The sequence below is a fragment of the Nelumbo lutea genome, chromosome 1, assembly GCF_056320005.1.
Source record: "Nelumbo lutea isolate HS-2025 chromosome 1, American lotus-T2T, whole genome shotgun sequence".
In the NCBI taxonomy this organism is placed as follows: domain Eukaryota; kingdom Viridiplantae; phylum Streptophyta; class Magnoliopsida; order Proteales; family Nelumbonaceae; genus Nelumbo; species Nelumbo lutea.
The window spans coordinates 220,357,324-220,378,520 of NC_142684.1; the positions used below are offsets into that span (position 1 = coordinate 220,357,324).

Consider the following 21,197-nt stretch of genomic DNA (forward strand, 5'->3'; position numbering starts at 1 on the left):
TGATTCATATCTCTTTCTGTTCCCTATTGGAGCCTTAAGGGATATCTGCAGTATCAGGAGAGGTAACCAGCACAAAGAGAGTCTCACTAGGTTGACCCGGGATGCCACAACTAGGAGCAGAAGAAGAGGATGGAAGGCCCGAGGTAGATAAGGGAACAAAAAACGAGGGAGAATGAGAATCCTCTTCCATCCCACTAGTCTCCCCCTAAAGAGGATTCTGAGAAGATTGAAAATAGGGTTGAGACTCAAAAAAGACCACATCTCTGGTGACATACTTTCTCTTGGAGACATGATTATAACACTTGTAACCCTTTTGTGTAGGAGAATACCCCAAAAATATTCCTTTCGTAGCCCTAGGATCCAACTTGGACTTCTTTGGATCCTTCACATGTATAAAACATATACAACCAAAGACCCGTGGAGGAAGAGGAAAGTTTGGAAGAGTAGGATACATAACAGAGAAAAGGGTTTTTATACCCAACACCTTAAATGGCATCCGATTTATGATATGATGCAGTAAGTACAACTTGAGACCAGTATTGCTTGGGAACCTTGTGCTGGAATAGTAAGGCTCAAGCTATCTCCAATAGATGTCTATTCTTGTGCTCAGCAACCCCATTTTGCCGAGGGGTATTAGCATAGGATGATTGATGTAACATGCTGGCATCTTCCATGAATAAGTTCAAGGATTTTTCAAAATATTCAGCAGCATTATCTGACCGGAATTGCTTAATCCTATTATCAAATTGTGTTTCAACCATTTTGCAAAATGCCATAGTTATCCGTGGCACTTCATCTCTTCCTTTTAACAGGTAGATCCATGTGCATCGAGAGTAGTGGTCAATAAAATTGATAAAGTAACGAAAGGCATCAATAGAAACAATAGGTGAAGGGCCCCAAACATCAGAATGGACCAAATCAAAAGGAGCTCGAATTTCATTATTGGAAATTGGATAAACAGTTCTACATTGTTTTGACATTTGACATACTTCATAGACTAAACTTTGACTTGAAATGCCCTTAAACAATTCGGGAAACAATATTTCTAATGAAGAGAAAGGTAAATGACCTAGCTTAGCATGCCACAGATGCAATCTAGCTATTGACTCCACACTCTCCGGACTACTAGCAGTAGATGTTTGTAAGGCTGAACCGATGTCTGCATCAAAATAGTTGATGCCTCTATACTCATGACCGCTCCTAATCGTTCTCCTCGTCAATCTATCTTGAAAGACACAATGAGTAGGAAAAAAGGTTATACTACAGTTCAAATTTTTTGTAAGTTTTGAAATAGACAAAAGATTTGAGGTGAGACTGGGAATATGTAGAACTAATTTAAGAGAGAGGTCCTTGCTTAGGTCAACCACCCATTTTGCAGAGATGGTGGAGAAAGACTCGTCACAATTGATATGAAGAGAATAAGGAGGACATATGTGTCATGCGGTCAGTTGCATCGGAATCAATAACCCAAGAAGTAGAGTCAATAGAAATAGTTGCACTAAAGGCAGAGACTATACCTGATCTGGCAAGAGAGGTGGAAGCAAAAGAATATGATATAACATTCTCACAAGCCTGATCTCCTTTCTCTTGACTTTCTTTGTTTTTAACCATGCAAGCCTGTAAGGGTGAGGGTGTAGTAGAGTTTTCAGGTTCAACTTGTGGACGACTTCTTCTGCTATAACATTCTCACAATTCCCACTATCAATTACAAGGCTTGTTATCTTTCCACCCATAATACACGTGATGTGGAAGATATTATTTTTAGCCAATCCGACAATTCATCCCTAAGAGTTAGGAATAATCGTTGCATCACCAAGGCCTCTTCCACATCTGCATACATCAGTTCTCACTCTAAGGTTTCTTCATTATAATAAGAGTCAAATACAAGTGAGGTTGAATAGTCAAATGCTTCCATTTGGGGTTCACTTTTGCCTTATACAAACATTTCCCCTTTTCTTTTATCTCTGCTTGAGCATTCAATAGATTTATGGCTTGGTTCACTACACTTAAAACACTTTGGTTCAGGTAAACCAACCTGATTTTGATTAGGTCCACGACCCTGATTTTGGTTCAGCCCACCGGACTACGACTGGTAGTTAGATTTAGATGTGGATGTAGGTTACTATATGGGGGTGTTCTGGCCACATTAGTTTGGGTTTGGCCCAATTGGTTAGGTCTGTTGCTTTGCTTTTCTATGGTCAAATCATGTTGGTGTGCCATAGAGACATCATAGCAGTCAAATAGGTCTAATACATCCCAAATATATGGTCTCAACCCACCTATATACCTAGCCACCAAATGGTCTCCATTTTCATCTAACTCATTCTGTGCCACCAATAGATGAATTTTCATTTTATATTCATCTACTATATCAGTTCTTTGCCTTAGATTTTTTTTATCTCTTGATAAAATAAACGAATATAATTATATTCATGAAATGATTGAAATATCGATACAATACGTCTGATACGGGGCGTATCATATTGGTATCGTTAGTGTCCGGCACAGGATACGCTACGACTAGATATGTATCGTGCCAGTCATGTGTATCCCGCTGATACGGGTGTGTATCGGTCTGTATCGGACTGCATCGGCCGATACATATTGATACGGACTGATATAGAACAATATGCCACCCGCAAGACGCGAATGTGCATATTCTTCTGAAAAAGAAGGGTGGAGGGAATCGAACTCTCGTCAAAAGCTGGGAGAGCTCAACGTCCGCACCTATAAACCAACATACCACTATATATATATTAATTTACATTACATAAAATCATACTCGTTATTTAGGAAATAAACAAATTGTTTACAAAATACTCAAGAATATAATCTTAAATTGAACCTATCAAATCTACTAATCTACATTTATACCAAACAAAGATTTTTAATTAGAAAATTATAGGAATAAAAATATAATAATGGATTAATCATTTTAAAAGTAAAAAATTGTGAATTTGCATATGATATGTATCTTAGAATTTTTAATAGATTTGATATATTTTGTGTTGAGATTATACAATTTATAAATTGAATTTAATATTTGGTTGACCTTTTTGTTAATGTAATAAAGTAAAAATAGTAAAACCGAAAATAATTGATATAATAATTAAAATATAATAGGAAAATATGTTTTGCATTTTGGACTCTCGATTGATGCATTATCAATAAAATTGTATGATATCTATGCATCATATATTAATTGTAATATATTTTTTTCATATACACTATTAAAATATACATTTTCTATATATTTACACATTATTTATGATTATTTAACCTTAAATTTAATATTTATTAATTTATTATAAAATTTTTATGTGTTACCTTAGCGTATCCATGTGTTTCCAAAGCGTATTCGTATTTGTATCCATATCTAAGTTGTCCAATACGATACTCGATACCAATACTTCAATAATTGTATTCATATACTATATCAATTTCAACCCTTGAGTTCCTCCCATGTCTTAATATTTTCCTTGCCTCTTTTCTGTCGCATAACCTTCATTCGATGCCACCATGCTGCTACTTGTCCTCTAAACCGAGAGGTTATTAAGGATACAATCTTATTTTCTGGAACTTCCTTGAATTCAGGGACTTCTTCTACCACGAAGAGCTAGTCCATGAATTATTTTGGAGTATACATCCATGGAATTTCAAGATCTTAGTCTTGAGATCGGTTTTCCACTATCTCTGGTCACCACCTGCAACTACAGCCGATCTAGTTACTTGCCTTGATGATGGAAAGGAACAAGTGGAGATACTTGCGTCGGAGTTGTTGCCCCTGTTCCAAACAAAAATGCAATGATTTCAACTCCTAAGCAAGGGCCTCAACTTGTCTTTTTAGTTATGCCATCTCTTCTTGTGTTTTGTTGTTGAGTTCCTGCTCCATGATGTGAGTCACTTGTTTCTTCTTAAGATTCACCATCTAAAGAATGATCAAACTTGAGCTTTGATACCAAATGGCATAGAAAATAAACCACATTTAGAGAAACTTCAAAGAAAAGAGAAAATGCCGAAATGAATAGGAAGAAGAATTCTTCACTGAATAGTTAAGAGAAAATCAACCAAAAATTGTCATAGCTTTGCCCTAGCTACTCTTTATATAGACCAACACCCTTATGGCTTCTACAAGAAAGTTTCCTAATCTATGATAACACTCCTTAATAGAATCCTACTAAAACTCCTCAAAAAAAGTCCTGATTGAATAAAAATTTGGAAATCACGATGTAACAGTAACTTGGTAATTACGAACTACGGTAAAAGTTTTGCGTTAGAGCTAACTTGGTAAATTTAAACTAAGATAGAAATTCCGTTTTGGTGCTAACTTGGTAACTGTCTACTCGATTGGATCAATAACATCATCTCAACTTCTTATATGTCTTGGACTGGTCCCAACATGCATAGAACTTATTGGCCTTCTCCTATATTACATTAGACTGGCCCATGTCTCAACTTGACATTAAAAATGCCTTCCTGCATTGTGATCTTAGTGAAGAAGTGTATATGGAGTAACCATCAAGGTTTGTTGCTCAAGGGGAGGATGGTAAGGTGAACAAACTTAAAAAGGCAATTTACAGATTGAAACAATCTCCGTATGCCTAGTTTGGTAGACTTAGTCAGGTAGTTAAAGATTTCGGTATGAAGCAATAATAGGTTGATCATTTGGTGTTCAGCTATGATTTTGAAGCAGGAAAGGTTCTGTTGGTGGTTTATGTAGATGACATTGTCATTACAGGTAGTGATAAGTTGGGGATTGATAAAAGGCTTTTCTGCATGATCACTTTCAAACAAAAGATCTTGGCAAATTGAAATACTTCCTAGACATAGAAGTTGCAAGGTCAAAGCATGGCATAAATTTGTGTCAGACCAACCAAAACACCTATGGAGCCCAACCTCTAATTAAGCACTGATGTAGGTGAAGAATTCGATGATCCTGGGAGGTACAGGAGGTTAGTGGGTAAGTTGAATTATTTGACTATTACCCGGCTAGACATTTCCTTTGTAGTAGTGAGTGTAATAAGCCAATTTATGCAAAGCCCTGGGTTCCCCATTGGAATGTAGTTCTAAGAATTATACAGTATTTGAAAGGGGCTCCAGGTCATGGATTATTATACAAATCAAGAGGAAGTCTTGAAATAGAGGGTTATACAGATGCAGATTGGGCCGACTCAATATTTGATAGGTCTACTACAAGATATTGTACTTTTTTTGGAGGAAAATTGGTAACGTGGAAGAGCAAGAAACAAACAATTCTACCAAGAAGAACTGTTGAAGCTGAATATAGATCCATGGCACACACAACTTGTGAGTTAGTGTGGTTAAAGAACCCCCTCCATGAGATTGGGTATTACACTCAACAATTCAATGAGGTTGTACTGTGACAACTAAGCTGCAGTTCATATCGCATCTAATTCAGTCTTCCATAAGAGAACAAAATACATAGAAGTTGACTATCATTTTGTAAGAGACACAAGGAGTTAGTGGGCTGATCTGTTTATAAAAGGGTTGAGTTGGGGAAAAGTGAATTATATATGTAACAAGCTGGGATTATATGATATATACAGACCAACTTGAGGGGGAGTATTTAGAATCAACTGTCCAATGGTGTTTAAGTCATTCCATAATGTTTTACCTTAAGTTGTTTTGTCTATTGTGTTTGAGATTGAAGTGTCCCCTACATAAAGAGGGGCACAAAGGTCTTTGTACTTAAAAGTTAGAAATCTATATATATTATTATGGTTGGCTAGGAGACTGATTTTTTTTTCCTCTCTTCTAGAGACCAGCCGAATCATCTCTTCCTCTCTTCCTCTCTTCTTTTCCTTCTTCCTCCCTTCTTCTTCTCTCTTTCCTTTTTATTTCAGGAAGTAAATCAAGTCTGATCAAATAATTTACAGACTCAAAGGGCACATCCATAGATATGTAGATTCTCTAGGACACTGAATCATCGTCATCATCCAAGCCTTATCCCAACTATACTGGGTCAGCTACATGAATCTTGTCCATCATTCCATTCAATTTAGTGCCATATCCATTGTTAAATTATGAATGCCTAAATCATTTCTTAAATACAACCCATTTCCTTTTTGGTCAATCCCTAGCCCTTCTAGCCCCTTAACTTACAATGGATTGCTTATTCTTGTGGGTGTTGTAGATCAGTAGATGATCTTCCATTCACGTGAGCAGACCATCTTAGTCTATTGTCTCTCACTTTATCACTTATTGGAGGTACCCCCATGTTCCTTTAAATGACTTCATTTTGTACCCTATCCTTTCTAGTTTTTCCACTCATCCATCTTAGCATATGCATTTCTACCATGCTAATTTTTTGGACATGTTGCACCCTACTCCATATGGCATTGATGGCAGTACAACTATTTTATAAATGTTCCTTTCAACATAAGTAGTATTCACCTATCACACAAACTCTAGAGGCACCCCTCCATATTGTCCATCCTACTAATTCTATGGAAACATTCTCCTTATTAACCCTTATAACCCTTTTAAATGGATGGATACCCAATTTGTGAACAAAACAATGATAAAACTGAATAAAAGGTTGGGAATAGGAAACAACAATTGATGGGGCCCTATGTTGTAGAACCTGAGAATGGTTGATCAACTAGCAGCTATAAGGACTGCATTGGCCCAAAACTTATTAGGAACATGCATCTGAAGCATCAAGCCACAGATGACCACCAAAAGATTCTTGTTCTTCCTCTCAATAACACCATTTTGTTGAGGTGTTTTGGGCAAAAGCTTTGATGAACGGTGCCACACGTAGCAAAGAATTGATTCATACACTAGATGTGGTTGAATCCTCCATTTCCATGAAATAGCTAACTTGTAACACCCAGTGTTTAGAAAACCAAACTGGACTAGCCGATCAAACTGATTGAATCGTGACCCCAAGCACTAACCGGTTCAATCATACCCTAGAAACTGGAATTGATAAAAAATTGGTCAAAACCAGTTGACTGAATGGTTAACCGAAGAACCGGTGAACTAGTCCCAGTTTCATGAAACCACCCGAGTCACTAAATAATTGAAATTTCAAAATGCCTATGGAAAGACTTGAACCCATGACTTCTAATTTATGTATATTGCTCAATTACCACCAATCCATTTCTTTGTGTTAATTAATAACTCTTTAATTTTATTGTATATATTACTTTATTACACGTATTTCAAAGAAAAAGTGAGCTAAGAGGCTTGAACCCTGGCTATTTTCTTTAAAAAATAAGGAACTTGCCATCCATCCACCACAATCAAGTATAATATAATTTGTAAAATATATTATATATATAGTAGTATTTATGACATGCAGTATATATCATATATGCTGTGAAGAGTCCTGATGTTATATTGTACTATCATAGTCCCTGTTGTACCTTACATATTCTTTATTTCTTTCTTTTCTCTTTCTTTAGCCTTGTAAGGGTATTGTACATATCTTTATATATATAAAGGACTCTTTGGGGTGGGGTTGATTCATTCTATTGACACCCCCGAACTGTTTGTTTTCTCTCTTGTTCAATTCACCAAGTTGACATGGTATCAGAGTAGGTGATTCACTCAGCAATGAAAGAAGTTTGATTCATTGGTTTTGAAGAGTGTTTCAAGAGCTTTTTATTCCATCTTTGATTGCTGGATTGAGAGATCTTTGGAGATTGTTTTGATCAGTCCAAGAAGCTGCTGTTCCACCTGGAGAAGACGCCTAGCAGGTTGGTTTTTTATTGTTTTTTCTCAAACAGCTGATCCAATCAGCCTAGGATTTCAGATCTGGTGTTGCCCTAGGGTTATCTATCATATCTATTGTTTGGCTTAAGTGTGGATACTTTTTCAAGGGTTTTTGATCCCTCCTTTGGATCAGCAGTCCTGTAACTTTCCTTTTTTGGAATATCATCATTGCAAAATTGTTGCTAAGGATTTTTTTCCTTGAAGAATCCTTTTCTTTTTCAGTGGTTGGTATTCCCCAAGTGTCTAGATTGAACCCTGATCAGTTTTGATTGGTAGTTTACTAGTTTTCTTGGTTTTCTCAGTTTTAGTATCAATTTCAGTGTTGTTTCCTCCCTCCAGACTGTGTTTATTTCTTGAAGATGGCTGAAAAAATGGATGTCATACTTGTGAAGTTTGATGGAACTAATTAAAGCATGTGGATATTCTATTTCAACTTCTTTGTTAAAGGAAAAGGATTAGAGGGTTACTTGAATGGGACTGTTACTAAACCAGATGAAACTGAAGTGAAAGCTTTTCAGCAATGGAAGCTTAACAATAGGAAACTACTCTCTTGGATCCTTAGTTCTATTGTGACTCATGTTGTTGTACCTATGAGGAGAATGAGTACAGCTTATGAGATGTATACTTACCTGAAGAAAGTTTATCATTAGTCAAATAGAATCTGAAATCTTTGCTTATTCTCAAGGAGATAAGTGGATATAATAGTACTATGTTGGCTTCCTTGACTTGTGGGCTGAATATGAATTAGTTGACATTGTTCCTTCTGACTCTTCTAAGTGTGTTAAGTACCTTCAGAAACGTTTTGAGAAGAGAAAGGTGAACCAGCTCCCTATGAGGTTTCAACCTGAATATGAAATAATAAGGTCTAACATTTTGAGTAAGGGCACACTTCCAGACTTGGATTCGGTAATGGGGGAGCTGCTAAGAGAAGAGACTAAGACTTACAACTGCTACAAACATTGATGGAAAACTGATGGATTCAGGGGCTGATACAGTCTTTATTCCACAAGGGAGTAAGAAATCTGTTGTCAAGGATTTTTCTTAAACCCAGTGTTATGAGTGTAAAGTGTTTGGACACACTACTTATTGCAAGAAAAAGAATGTCTGTACTTATTGTAAACAACATGGTCATATTATTCCAGATCGCCTTGCTCTCCACCCAAGGGAACTCAAAAGAAGAATCGGCCACGTGCATATCAGGCGATTGAGGGATAGAGTGATTATTGATGCTTCTGCTACCAAAGGTGAATCTTCTATTTCTATGGATAGGGAAAAAATATGACAACTGTTATCCTTTACCATCTCTTCCACCTTGAACCTTCAAGTAAATTTTCTAAGACCCACCATAAACACATTGTTACTACCTCTTATCAACAATAAAGGAAGAAAACAGAGATGAAGAGAGGGAGAGAAGAGAGAGAGAGAAGAGAGGAAAAGAGAAAAGAATGAGGGCCAAAAGTGTTAGCTAGCAAAACCTCTATTAATATATATAGCAGGATGACAATACATCTAATAAAAAGAATGTAAAAAGATAGCAATGCCCCTACGACATAGTTATAAGTACATAACAGTCCCCCTCAAGTTGGGACATAGATATCTATCATTTTTTTAAGGATAAAAGAAAATTTCATTAAAAGGGGAAAAAAGTAATAATAGGAAGGTGACAAGATACCACCCAAGAGAAGAACACAACAAACGGACCCAACAAACAAACAACAAGACCTTTAACCCACCTAGATATGCAACCATGCAATTTACAAACTAAAGACTTGATAGAAAGACTCGAGCAAAGCACAAAAAGCCTTGAAAAACAAGGGCTTAGTCTTCATCCATGAACTCAACTTCCTGGTCTAAAAAATCCTCGTTCCAAGCCTCGACTCCTCTCCCCAATGCTTTTCTATTCATCTTCTCTTCCAAATTTTCCTCTCAAACTCCTCAAAGGCCCTCCTAGCAAACTCCTCACCACCACAAACAAACAAACCCAAACTTTTTCCAATCGTGACCTCCTTGTTGACTAACTTCTGAAGAGTCATGCATCCCAAGACACTATCCTTGATATCATTACTTTGCACCTTCAAAATTGTTTTAGAATCGGGGCCAACACCACTCTCCTTACTGTCTTGAATCTCCTTCCCCAGGTGGGATTCCGAAGGTTGATCCTTCATTACCATCTCCCTAGAATCGGCTCCAAAAGTCATAATGCCTCTCTTGCCTCTTCTCCTATAAACCCATTTGTAGTTTTTAGTAGGTCCTACCTCCACTAGACCAAGCTTTAACCTAGAGAAGATTTTCGTTACATGCACACCATTAGGATTTTTAAGTTACAGGGTTTCTTGCAAGTCTCTCTGTTATACAGCTCCTTCTCTTCAGTCTTGCCCCTTTGACCCAAATCAACACCTAATTTTCCAACCTTCACCTCCTCGAAACAAAAGAAGTCACCAACATTATCCTCTTATTTCCATTTTTTATCAAACTCGACAATCACCCAAACCCACTTTTCCACCCTTTTCTCAATTGAGCCACCCTTTTTCTGATTTATTTTAGTTGTCTTCAGTTGTGTCCTAACCACTTTGTGGTTTTCCAAATTATGTTCGCTACCACCAGCATTATGGCCTCTCGAAATAGCCCTTTTAGTTTTTCTTAAATTACCATGAATGCTCTCGCCGTGTTCCTCTATCTCTCCCTTCACTTTCCACTTCTCACTCTATTCACCAGAGCAGACTGCTCTCTTACAGTTAGGCTCCTCCCAGTCTTGGATTCCCTTCCCTTCTTTGAAGTGACATAGATATCTATCATGCCCAAACTTGTCACAAAGATCATTATGTCGCAAGTAGCAAAGATCCATTGTAAGTACATTGGCCAACTAATCTTCAGAACTGACATAAGGTGTACACACCTCCCCACTTTCAAGCTTCTTTCTATTAAAATGTTTATCCACTTCTATGTGCTTAGTTCTATCATGTAGGACTAGATTAGCTGCAATGTTAATGGCAGATTTGTTGTCACAATAGAGTGGCATAGGACCATTGACATCAAAGCCCAATTCTTTCAACATATTCTTTATTCACAGAATCTCAACAACTCCATGGGACATGGGAAGTAGAGAACCTTCAATACAGGAGGTGTATGCCTTGGTTTAATCTAATGAAAGTAGAAAAAATCTAATGAATGTTTCTGAGGAGCAGTCAGTTACCCTAGCTGCAAAAAAGGGTAAAACTAGAATGGAAAATGGAGAATCAAGGAAAAATGATGACAAGGATAAATTGCGGTGCACTCACTACCAAAGGCCTAGACACACTCGTGAAACCTGTTGGGGGTTAGTGGGGAAGCCCAAGTGGACAACCAAAAATCAAGATACATCAAAGAAGCCTACTCAGAAGAAATTTTACCTCTGCAAATCTGGCTGCACAAGATTCTCAACCAAATAATTTGACTACTGGTACTTCCCAAGAGCATTCTATTGGTTCTGACCCTAAGGAAGACATCACTTGGAACTATATGGTAGCACCCTTGGACAGATGGATAGGTCGGCTTCTATCCCTTCTACCTCTTTTGCTTCTACATTAGGTAAAAGTGCTTCTGCATTTCATGTGTCTGACTCTATTCCAGATTCCCCTTGGATCATTGACTCAAGGGAATCAAATCATATGACTGATAAGTCAAATTTATTTTAGACTTACACTCTTCTCTCTAGTAGGGACAAAGTGAGCCGAGTTGATGGGTCCTTCTCCACTATTTCTGGTCAAGCATATGTATCATTTCCGGATGGACTTGTTTTATCCCTTGTCCTTCATGTTCCCAAACTTCCTATAAACTTCTTGTCCATTAGTAGTATTGCCCAATCCTTAAACTGTTGTGTAACTTTTTTTTCCTCGTTCCTATGTTTTTCAGGATTTGGCCTCAGGAAGGACAATTAGTAAAGGAGATATGGTCGATGGCCTCTACATCTTAGAGAATAAAGCTGGTCCTACGGCATAAGCTCTTGTGAGTCTTATGAGTCGGTTAGTGAGTCAGTCTACTAAAAGTCAAATGTGGTTGTGGCATAATCGCCTTGGTCATTTGTCTTTTGAGTCTTTGAAAGTTATGTTTCTTGAACTTTTTAAGTCTATGTCTATTATTGGATTGCAATGTTAAACATGTCAATTGAGCAAGCATTTTAGAACAAATTTTCCTTCAAGTAATACAAGATCTGTTTTGCCTTTCCATGTCTTTTATGATGTTTGGGGCCCAGTGAACATACGCACTAAGGGCAGGTACAAGTATTTTTATCAACTTCATTGATGATTATTCCAGATACACTTAGATATATCCTATGTGTTCTAGAGAAGAGGTACCTAGAATTGTGGAAGACTTTCACCACATAGTTTTTACTCAATTCCATGTTGAAGTTCAAATTTTCTAATCAGATAATGTGAAATAATACTTTCATCATGATTTAGCTGATTTGTTTTTTTCATCTCACCAATCTCTTCATAGAAGCTCTTGTGCCAAAACACCACAATAAAATGGTGTTGCTGAAACGAAGAATCGACATCTTCTCGAAGTTACCCGTAGTATGATGCTACGCATTAATGTTCCCAAACGATTCTGGGTTGATGCTATGATGGTCATGGCTTATGTTGTCAATCATATGCCATCACGTCTCTTAAAATACGAGGCCCAACATCAACTCCTTTTTCCTCAATCTCCTATATTTTCTATCCCTTTATGTGTGTTTGGCTGTAAGTGCTTTGTTCATGACTTATCTCCCAACCGGGGTAAGTTGGACCCCAAGTCTATTCCTTGTATTTTTTTGGGTTATCCATCTTCCTAAAAGGACTACACATGCTTTAATGTTTAATCCTGTCACATATAAGTATTTTGTATCAATGGATGTGTCCTTTTTTGAGTCTAAATCTTTCTTCTAGGCCTCTGCTTAGGAGGAGAATAGTGTGGAAGAGAGGCAAGTTCCTCAGGTTTCTCTCCCTTTTATTCTTGACTCATCACCATTTAGTGTTTTCCTGAGGCACCGTAAGGGACAGCTAAGTTCAAAGGGTGTGGAGCAACCAGAAACTATACATCCAGCATCATTTGATCCCTTAGAGGAGAACCCAGGTACCCTTGTTCCCCTTGATGTCACTAAACGTATTGCTATTGATGATTCTACCAATAATCTTGATGTCCCAATTGCTCACAGGAAGGGTGTTAGATCATGTATTACTAAGCACCTCATTACCCACTTCTTGTCCTATGAAAACATCTCACTCTCATTTTGTGTTTTTTCTAACTGTCATTGATTGTGTTTCCATTCCCAAAAGTGTTGCAGAAGCCTTATCTATATCTGAATGGACAAATGCAATGAAGAAATTTGTGCTCTGCATAAAAATCAACGCCTAGGAGTTAGTGGATCTTCCTAAAGGCAAGGAACCAGTGGGGTATAAATGAGTATTCACAATAAAGCACAAAACAGATGGGACAGTTGAGACATATAGGGCTAGGTTAGTTGCAAAAGGGTACACACACGTGTGGAGTTGACTATACAGAAACATTTGCCCCATTTGCTAAAATGAACACTATTCGGATCATGTTATCCTTGGTTGTTAACTTTGACTGGGAACTTCACCAATTGGAGAGAGAGAGGAGGAGAGGGAGCTCTGTTAGTGGTGGCGGTAGTAGTTGGTGGCGTCGGTGACCGATGGGAGGAAGGAAAAATTTTCATTAGTTGGGTTTTATTTTGAAAATTTGAGGAATAGTGGAGGGAAAATTCGACATTTCATTTTTTTCATTAGCACTTGACAACAATGTCAATTGTTAGAAATAGTAGGGGTACTTTAAGACAATATGTAAATAGTAAGGGTAGAGTTAGTCAATTAGCTAAACCATAAGGGTACTTTAAGAAATTTGCCCTTTTAATAAAATTTTCATTTTTATTTATTTTTAAAACAAGTAATCCTATTTAACATGATATAACATAACGATTGAGGTAGATAGACACTATATATAGGAGAGAGTTGCATCTAAATAAGTTTGTCCACCAATCATTACATCTAAGGAACAACTAGCCAATGTATTGGCTAAGGGAGTTCCAAAGCCCAAATTGCAATAGTATATTAGCAACCTGGGCATGATTGACATCTATGCTCAGGTTGAGGGGGAGTGTTGAGCTATTGGGATATGAATGCCTTTCAGTTCTTTATCTTTTCCTTATTTTATTACACTAATGGGCCTTAGGTGTAATTGGCCTAAAATTCATTTTATGTGTTTACTCTTACCACCACCCTATTGGGGGAATTCTTGTAATTCTACTATTAATTGTGTTTAGATCTAAGGAAATACGATTAGGAGGCTGGGAGACTGCCAAGATCCTTCTTCTCCAAACCCTCTCTTCTTCTCTTTTCTCTTATTGGTCTAAATCCTTTTTCTACTTTTTATTAAATCTTAATCATACTGCAAGGTTTCTACAGTTTTTCTATTCTTCCAGGTTTCTAGGACTAGTCCTTGAAATGAAGTAAAATAGCTTCTTCCAATGATGAACCAAATCCTGGACTGATGATAACACTAAACTATTTTACTATTCAAATGACTTAAATCAAACTGAATGGTGAGAGCTATGTTCATTGGGACAAGTCTATAGAAGTTGTCCTAACAACAAAAAGAAAACTCCAATATATTCGTGATCCTCAGCCATTACTTGGTTCTAGTGGATACACTAAGGAGATCCAAGCAAATGCCCAAATTATAACATGGCTGTGGAATAGTATGGACACTAAAATAAACATCAATCTTATGTTTTGGACATAACAAAAGAGATGTAGAAACATGTACTATATTCTGGATGGAACAATGTTAGTAAGGTATATCAATATTCAGTTGTATCAAGACCTTTTTTATCAATAATTATACCAAAATTATTTCACTTCAACAAGGTGACAAAAGTATCTAGGACTAACAATGCTACCCTCCAAAATCTTTGGAGTGACTTAAATGTTCACCAACCCATTATAATTGATTAAAAAATACAGCAACAACAAAGAGAATAGTTGGATGTAGCCCAATCGATATCCAGACTCAAGCTAGAATATAAAACCTTTTCATGCCAAAATCCTAGGTAGTGGCCTTCTTCCCTTAGTTGAGATTTTCTCTAGACTATTTCCATAATATACAAGGATTGACCCCTTAATGGTGGATCATTCTACTCTTGTAGTTACTAAAGGTAAGGTGGAGGATGTAGAACATGAGGGGTGGATGTGGTCAATGTTTTAAAAATTGACAGAGGCTCAACTGTTTTTTCCTCTAGATTTTGGGTCAGTCCATGGCATGTATGAAATATGCATATATCAATGTTTTAAAATATGTACATATCAATAAAATAATGCATAATTCTTTTCTACATGTAAAATATGTATACATATGGTTTATGTTAAAATCAGTTAGCTTTTATGTTATTTTTTCTCTGTTTTTCCTATTCTTTGTGCCACAGTGGCATACTTGAACTTCTATTCTTTTTTATTATTAAGTTGGGTTGCCCTAATATGGTGGGTTTTTTGGCAAAAATAGTGGGGAAAGGCACCTTGGGAACATGTAGATCTTGAAAAAAAAAAAAAATCACCCCAATCCAATAACCAAGCACAAAGTTATGGCCCTTGGAAGTTTCAATATGTTTTAATATATAACTCGTGACCCAATGACTAGGTTGAACTGGTTAATGGATCAACCGCCTAGGTCAAATGATTTTTGGTCAATTCCGAATATTAGGAAAATCATACCCGGAAATTGGACTAGGTGACAGTTCAAATAGTTTGACTATTTGGGTCAACGGTAGGTTGAAAACATGGGATGTGGTAACATGAAGACATGCTACTCCAAAAATGGTAGTTGGACATGGTGACTGAGAGCTAGCAGATGTCGTAGAAGAGGGGGCGTGGTGGTCCTAGGAAATGCACCTATTGTGGCCTTCATGGGTATACAATTATTTTTTGTTATGATCTTTATGGTCCACCTTCCAATTTGGCAAATCATGGCACGCTTTCTAAGGATGCAGTTGCTAACATGGATCCATAGTCAAAGACTATAGTGCCTAGCTCTGGTACTACTATAGGGAAAGAGATGACGTATCTAATGCTCTAGTCTGTTCCCTCCAATAACATTGTCACTTTACCCAGGACAGGTATGGCTTGTCTGTCTTCTCAAAGGTCCCAACCTTCCACTTAGGTCATTAATTCCAAGGCTTTTGGTTATATGACTAGATCTCCAATGTGTGTTTTCCTCATCTCATTTATTGAAATCCCAATCTGTTGCCCTTGCTAATGGTACTACATATTCAATGTCTAGTATTTCTAATGTGTCTTTCATGCCATCCTTTTCTTTAACATCTTTATTGTATGACACGGGCTGGTCATACATAGCTGGTGTTGACAAGGGCTTGAGCAATTCAGATGGTCACCTAACTTGTCAATGATATGGACTCATCATTCCATATTTCCATGTGACAAAAAAAAGAGAAACTTGTTTAGGAATGAGAAAAGAATAACCCACCTATAAAAGGTTTCCTTGCTCAAGTAATTTGTTAGTCTAGACCAAAAGGCAAGTTATAGTTCTACCATATTAATTCTGCACAATTAAAGTAACATTTGATTCATCCATACATGCAATTGCCTTTACATTTAAGAAAGTAATATAGTTTAATGTATACATGAGCCTTCTTGTTCTTATATTTAATATGGCCTAGTGGTTTGATTAGTGAGTTCATATACTGGTAATAAATAGCATATTCGTCATTTCTTAATAATCTCTGTTAGATTGGCATTGATCAAGAGATATATCTCCTTGTTACTCAAGATTACTTGATAACTAGTTCTTTGATTTAAAGGGTAGTTTGATTAGTTGAAGAGCACATAAGGTTTTTGTTCAAAAAAAAAGTAGAAAAAGAAAAGATGTTATTGGATATGGATATGGTTATGAGCAGGTTATCTGTTGTCCATATGTGTCAATATCAAAGTCAGTTATCTTTTCTCATTCAGATTATTGTGATAGTTCCTAAATCATTTGTACATGCATAGGACACTAATATATGTGCACATATCCAGTAATTATCATCAACTTTCTTATCTCCATCTATTTGTAATTGAATAGTAAATGAAGCTCCACTGTTAACAAACACTTTCCTACAGTTAGAAAAAGAGGCTCTTTCTAAAGGCATACCTCTAGGGCAAGCTATTGACATAGATATACCTCCTCCACGCCCTAAAAGGAAGCCAAGCAATCCATACCCTCGGAAAACTGGTACAAGTGCACCTACATCTTCTCCAGCTGGAGTAAAAGATCCAAAACAAATGACATCAGGATCTTCTTTGTACCCTGGTAAACAAATGCTGGACTTGGAGAGTGACCCGCAACCAGAGGTTATACCTCAATTCTTTATTGTCTCCAGTTTTTGTTACATTTTCTTCTTTAATTTCATAACTGTTTTTTTTTTTTTTAATTTTTGTCATGGCATGTTCATCAGAGAGCTGCTGAAGCTGAAAAATCAGCTAGATCAAAAAAAACTATGAATGAAGAAAATTTCTCAGAAATGATTACTCTTTTTCAAGAGGCTCCTTGTGTTTCAATGACTTCGTCAAGCAAAAGTTCCATAGCAGCACCTTTGGTTCTCAGTCAACCATGTACCTTAAGGGAGTCTACGCCTTCAATGAAAGAGATGAAAGACCGGGGTGTAACAGAAGAATCATATTTGACTGTCAAAGCCAAAAATAATAAAAAACCGGGCACAGCAGATGCAGACCATACAGATCTTAATGGTGTAAGTGAGCCTCCAAACACGGGGGAATCCTGCCTAAATTCAGAAGATCAACCGGTAAAAGGAGAGAGGAAAGATGAACGAAAGGAGTCAGAAAAACTTGATCCACAGTCAAAAAATGAGATGCAGACCAATCAAAACTACCCAAGGCATGTGCCCGTGCATGTTGTAGATGGAATCTCAGGACCATGCATGCAAATTCCGTCCCCTGACATGACGTATCCAGCATTTATCATTCATCAATTGGGAGGAATTCATGGAAATCCAGCATCTTTCATTCATCAAGTGGGAGGAGCTCATGGAAATCCAAAGTTCATGGATCCAACGGCCTCTATAATTAATGAACGTCAAAGCAATGCCTCAAGGTCTTCCTTTCATCAACCATTGCCTACTTTTCCGCCTCCCTTCACCCCACTCTGCAACAACCAGGATAGTTACCGGCCGTTTATCAACATCTCCACTTTTTCAAGCCTTGTTGTATCTACTTTGCTGCAAAACCCAGCAGCTCATGCTGCAGCAAGCCTTGCGGCATCATTCTGGCCCTGCACCAATGCCGATGCTCCTCTGGAATCTCCTGGTACTGTCGGAGAATTTCAAGCCAGGCACATGAGCCCATCTCCTAGTTTGGCAGCAATTGCTGCTGCTACAGTGGCAGCTGCTTCTGCATGGTGGGCAGCCCATGGATTGCTGCCTCTGTGCCCTCCTCTTCACCCTGGGTTTACATGCATTCCTCCATACACAGCTGCAACCCCATCGACAGATACCGTCCAACCTCCGGTTATCAACAAAGAAAAAATGGAAAATACTCTTCAAGATCCTCCATGGAAAGCTCAACAGCTGGATCCAGAATTCTCTGAGGCTTTGGAAACACGACGCTTAGATTCCAAATCACCACCTCTGTCATCTTCCGACTCTGAGAGTGGTGGTGTAAGGTCAAACAACGAGTTAAAAGTCCAGGTGCAGAAGCCAGTACTGGTCAATGGGTTCCTTGACTCCAAGATAAAGACCAGAAAACAAGTTGATCGTTCTTCATGCGGCTCTAATACACCGTCCGGCAGTGAAGTAGAGACAGATGCATTGAAAAAGCATGAGAAAGAAGAGGAAGATTCAAAAGAACCAGATTTAAGCCATCCATCTGCAGAGCCTAATAATCGTCGCAGTAGAAACACCAGCAACACGAATGAATCCTGGAAGGAGGTCTCGGAGGAGGTAGTGATTGAATGGTTTCTTTAAAAATGGCATTTTTATTGTATTCATTTTCAATGCTCATATCTTCTCCGCTTATTATGATTTTTTTCCTTCTCACTTCGTTAGGGACGGCTAGCCTTTCAAGCACTATTCTCCAGAGAAGTGCTGCCGCAGAGCTTTTCACCACCACATGATAGCAAAGAACCTCCAAAATGCACCAATGAAAAAGAAAAGCAGAAGTCGGACGAGAAAGATAAAGATGACAAGTTGCAGTTAGACCTGTGCTGTAAGACATGGGAGGCTTCTCCGGAACGTCCAGGGACGAAAAAGAACGAGTTACTGATAAGCAGCGGCAGTACTACTGAAACAGGACTTCTCATTACCGAGCTTGGACATGCAAAGCTCAAGTCTCGGAGGACAGGATTTAAACCTTATAAAAGGTGTTCAGTTGAAGCCAAAGAGAACAGAGTGGCAAATGCCTACAGCCAAGGTGAGGAGAAGGGTCCTAAGAGGATACGTTTGGAAGGGGAAGCTTCAACGTTATAAGGCATGCAATCATGCAAAGAAAACCTTTGCTTCTTGCATGTGATTCTTTGTCTCCCTTTTTCTGAAGTAATTAATTTTAGGTCCTAAAGCTAAATCTCACGAAACTTATCGTGTACGTGTGTAGTATATATCCCTACATTTGCTTGATTCTCGTATGACTTGAACAGTTGGACCCTGCAAATTCACTTTGGTAAATGCAAAAGGACTACATGAACATTTGAAAAGACTACCTAATAAAGCATTAATAAAAATTTAAGCCCTAATTTGTCTTTTCTCCATAATCATGGTGACGGTTCGTCAACTATCATCTACTTTATAAGAAATAAGGAAAACTTTTTTTTTTCAAAGGCGAATAGACTAGACAAGAGAGAGCGGCCCACCCCAAATTCCTACATTCCCAACCCTATCGCCTTCCACGTTCCACTTCCAGCAACAATGTCCCTGGCTGGTCGTAGCGGGGATTTGGAATTTTGGGATTCAATCCCGCCGTCGTCAATGGGGTCGAGAGTATTGGGGTTTCGGGGAGGGGCGATCCCGTAAAAAAAAGGGTGAATTTTTTAAACTACCCATATAATTTATCTAATTGACTAACTGTACCCTTAGTGTTTGAAATTTGATTGAGGCTACTCTCTACCCTTTTTACAATTGATTGACTCTATTCTTACCGTTAACTTCCGTCAAAATCCGTGCAAAATGCCTAAATTGCCTTGCAACTTAAAAAATACAGAGTTCTAAGACAACCCTGCAACTCCCACCACTGGGTGGAGTTACAAGGCAGTGCTGCCATTGTCGCCCAAAGGAAGAAGAGAGATATTAGAGTTCAGAGGCAAATATTGTTGTCCTCGCCCAAAGGAAGAAGAGAGAGATTGGAGTTCAGAGGTGAATGTTGCCGCCATTGCCCAGAGGAAGAAGAGAGAGAAAGAAAGATCGGACTCCAAAGGGGTTGTTGCTGCCGCCGTCACCCAAAGGAAGAAGAGAGAGAGAGAAAGAGATCGGACTTCAAAGGGGTTACCACCGTTGTCGATTAGAGGAAGAAGAGAGAGAGAAAGAAAGATTGAACTTTAGAGGGGTTTTTACTGTCGTCGCCCAGAGGAAGAAGAGAGAGAAAGATCGGACTTTAGAGGGGGTTGTCGTCGCCATCGTTGCTTGGAGGAAGAAGAGAGAGAGAAAGATCGGACTTTAGAGGGGGTTGTCGTCGCCATCGTTGCTTGGAGGAAGAAGAGAGAGAGAAAGATCGGACTTTCGCCATCGTTACCCCTATTCAGTTTGCTCATACCACTTCCGTTGCTACCATTGCCGCCCCTATTCGGTTCATTCGTTCTCTACTTCTTCAACAAAACACCTCCATTATTAAAGAAGAAAGAGGATGACGTGCTCTTTTGTGTGTTTGAGCCCTCTCGACAACACATTTCCAGTGAAATTCAAAGAATGAATTTAGAGATGGTTCATAAACGTAAGGATGCATTAGCTCGAAAGAATATACCATATCCTGGAATTTTCTTTCACCCTCCTTGTATTCATCCTTCAGTTTCAGATGAGCTTCCCAAATTTTGTTAGGTGTAGCACAATGGTGATTCATTTTTCTCATCCCATGTGCAAAGTGATTGCGAGCATGAGGCATCTCAGTACACAGGACAAAGCCAATGTTTAATGTCTGAGATTGTGGCTTTGTCCTGTGCATACGGTGTGGATACGATGCAGTTCTCTCCGGTGATCTGGTGTTGATGGAGACTGTGGGAAGAAGATAGAGGGAAGAGAAAGAAGTCGGACGAGGAAGGGTGTGCTGGGTCAAAAGGAAGGGACAAGAGTAGTATTGGGTTTTAAAAAATTTTAAAGGTCACGTGTATGGGTTTTAACGGAATATTAACAGATGTTAATGATAAGGGTAGAGCTAGTCAATTGTCAAAAATAGTGGGGTAATGTTAGTCAATTTTCAAACAGCAAGGTT

At 38.2% G+C, this 21,197-nt stretch overlaps 1 protein-coding gene across 14 annotated transcripts in view; it reads left to right on the top strand.

The window, feature by feature from the left end:
- Positions 1-19,512, top strand: part of LOC148881154 (protein LATE ELONGATED HYPOCOTYL-like) — a 54,493-nt gene extending 34,981 nt beyond the window's left edge. For 6 of the 14 annotated variants that reach the window (XM_088963435.1, XM_088963433.1, XM_088963436.1 and 3 more), the window contains 3 exons: positions 16,852-17,120; positions 17,225-18,724; positions 18,830-19,512. In XM_088963435.1, the coding sequence (XP_088819561.1) occupies positions 16,852-17,120; positions 17,225-18,724; positions 18,830-19,249 (2,189 nt within the window). In that variant the 3' untranslated portion in view covers positions 19,250-19,512. Of the gene's footprint in view, positions 1-7,561; positions 7,725-16,851; positions 17,121-17,224; positions 18,725-18,829 lie in introns of all 14 variants that reach the window. The other 8 variants (XM_088963431.1, XM_088963442.1, XM_088963432.1 and 5 more) reach the window with 3 other exon arrangements.
- The last annotated feature ends 1,685 nt before the right edge of the window (positions 19,513-21,197 follow it).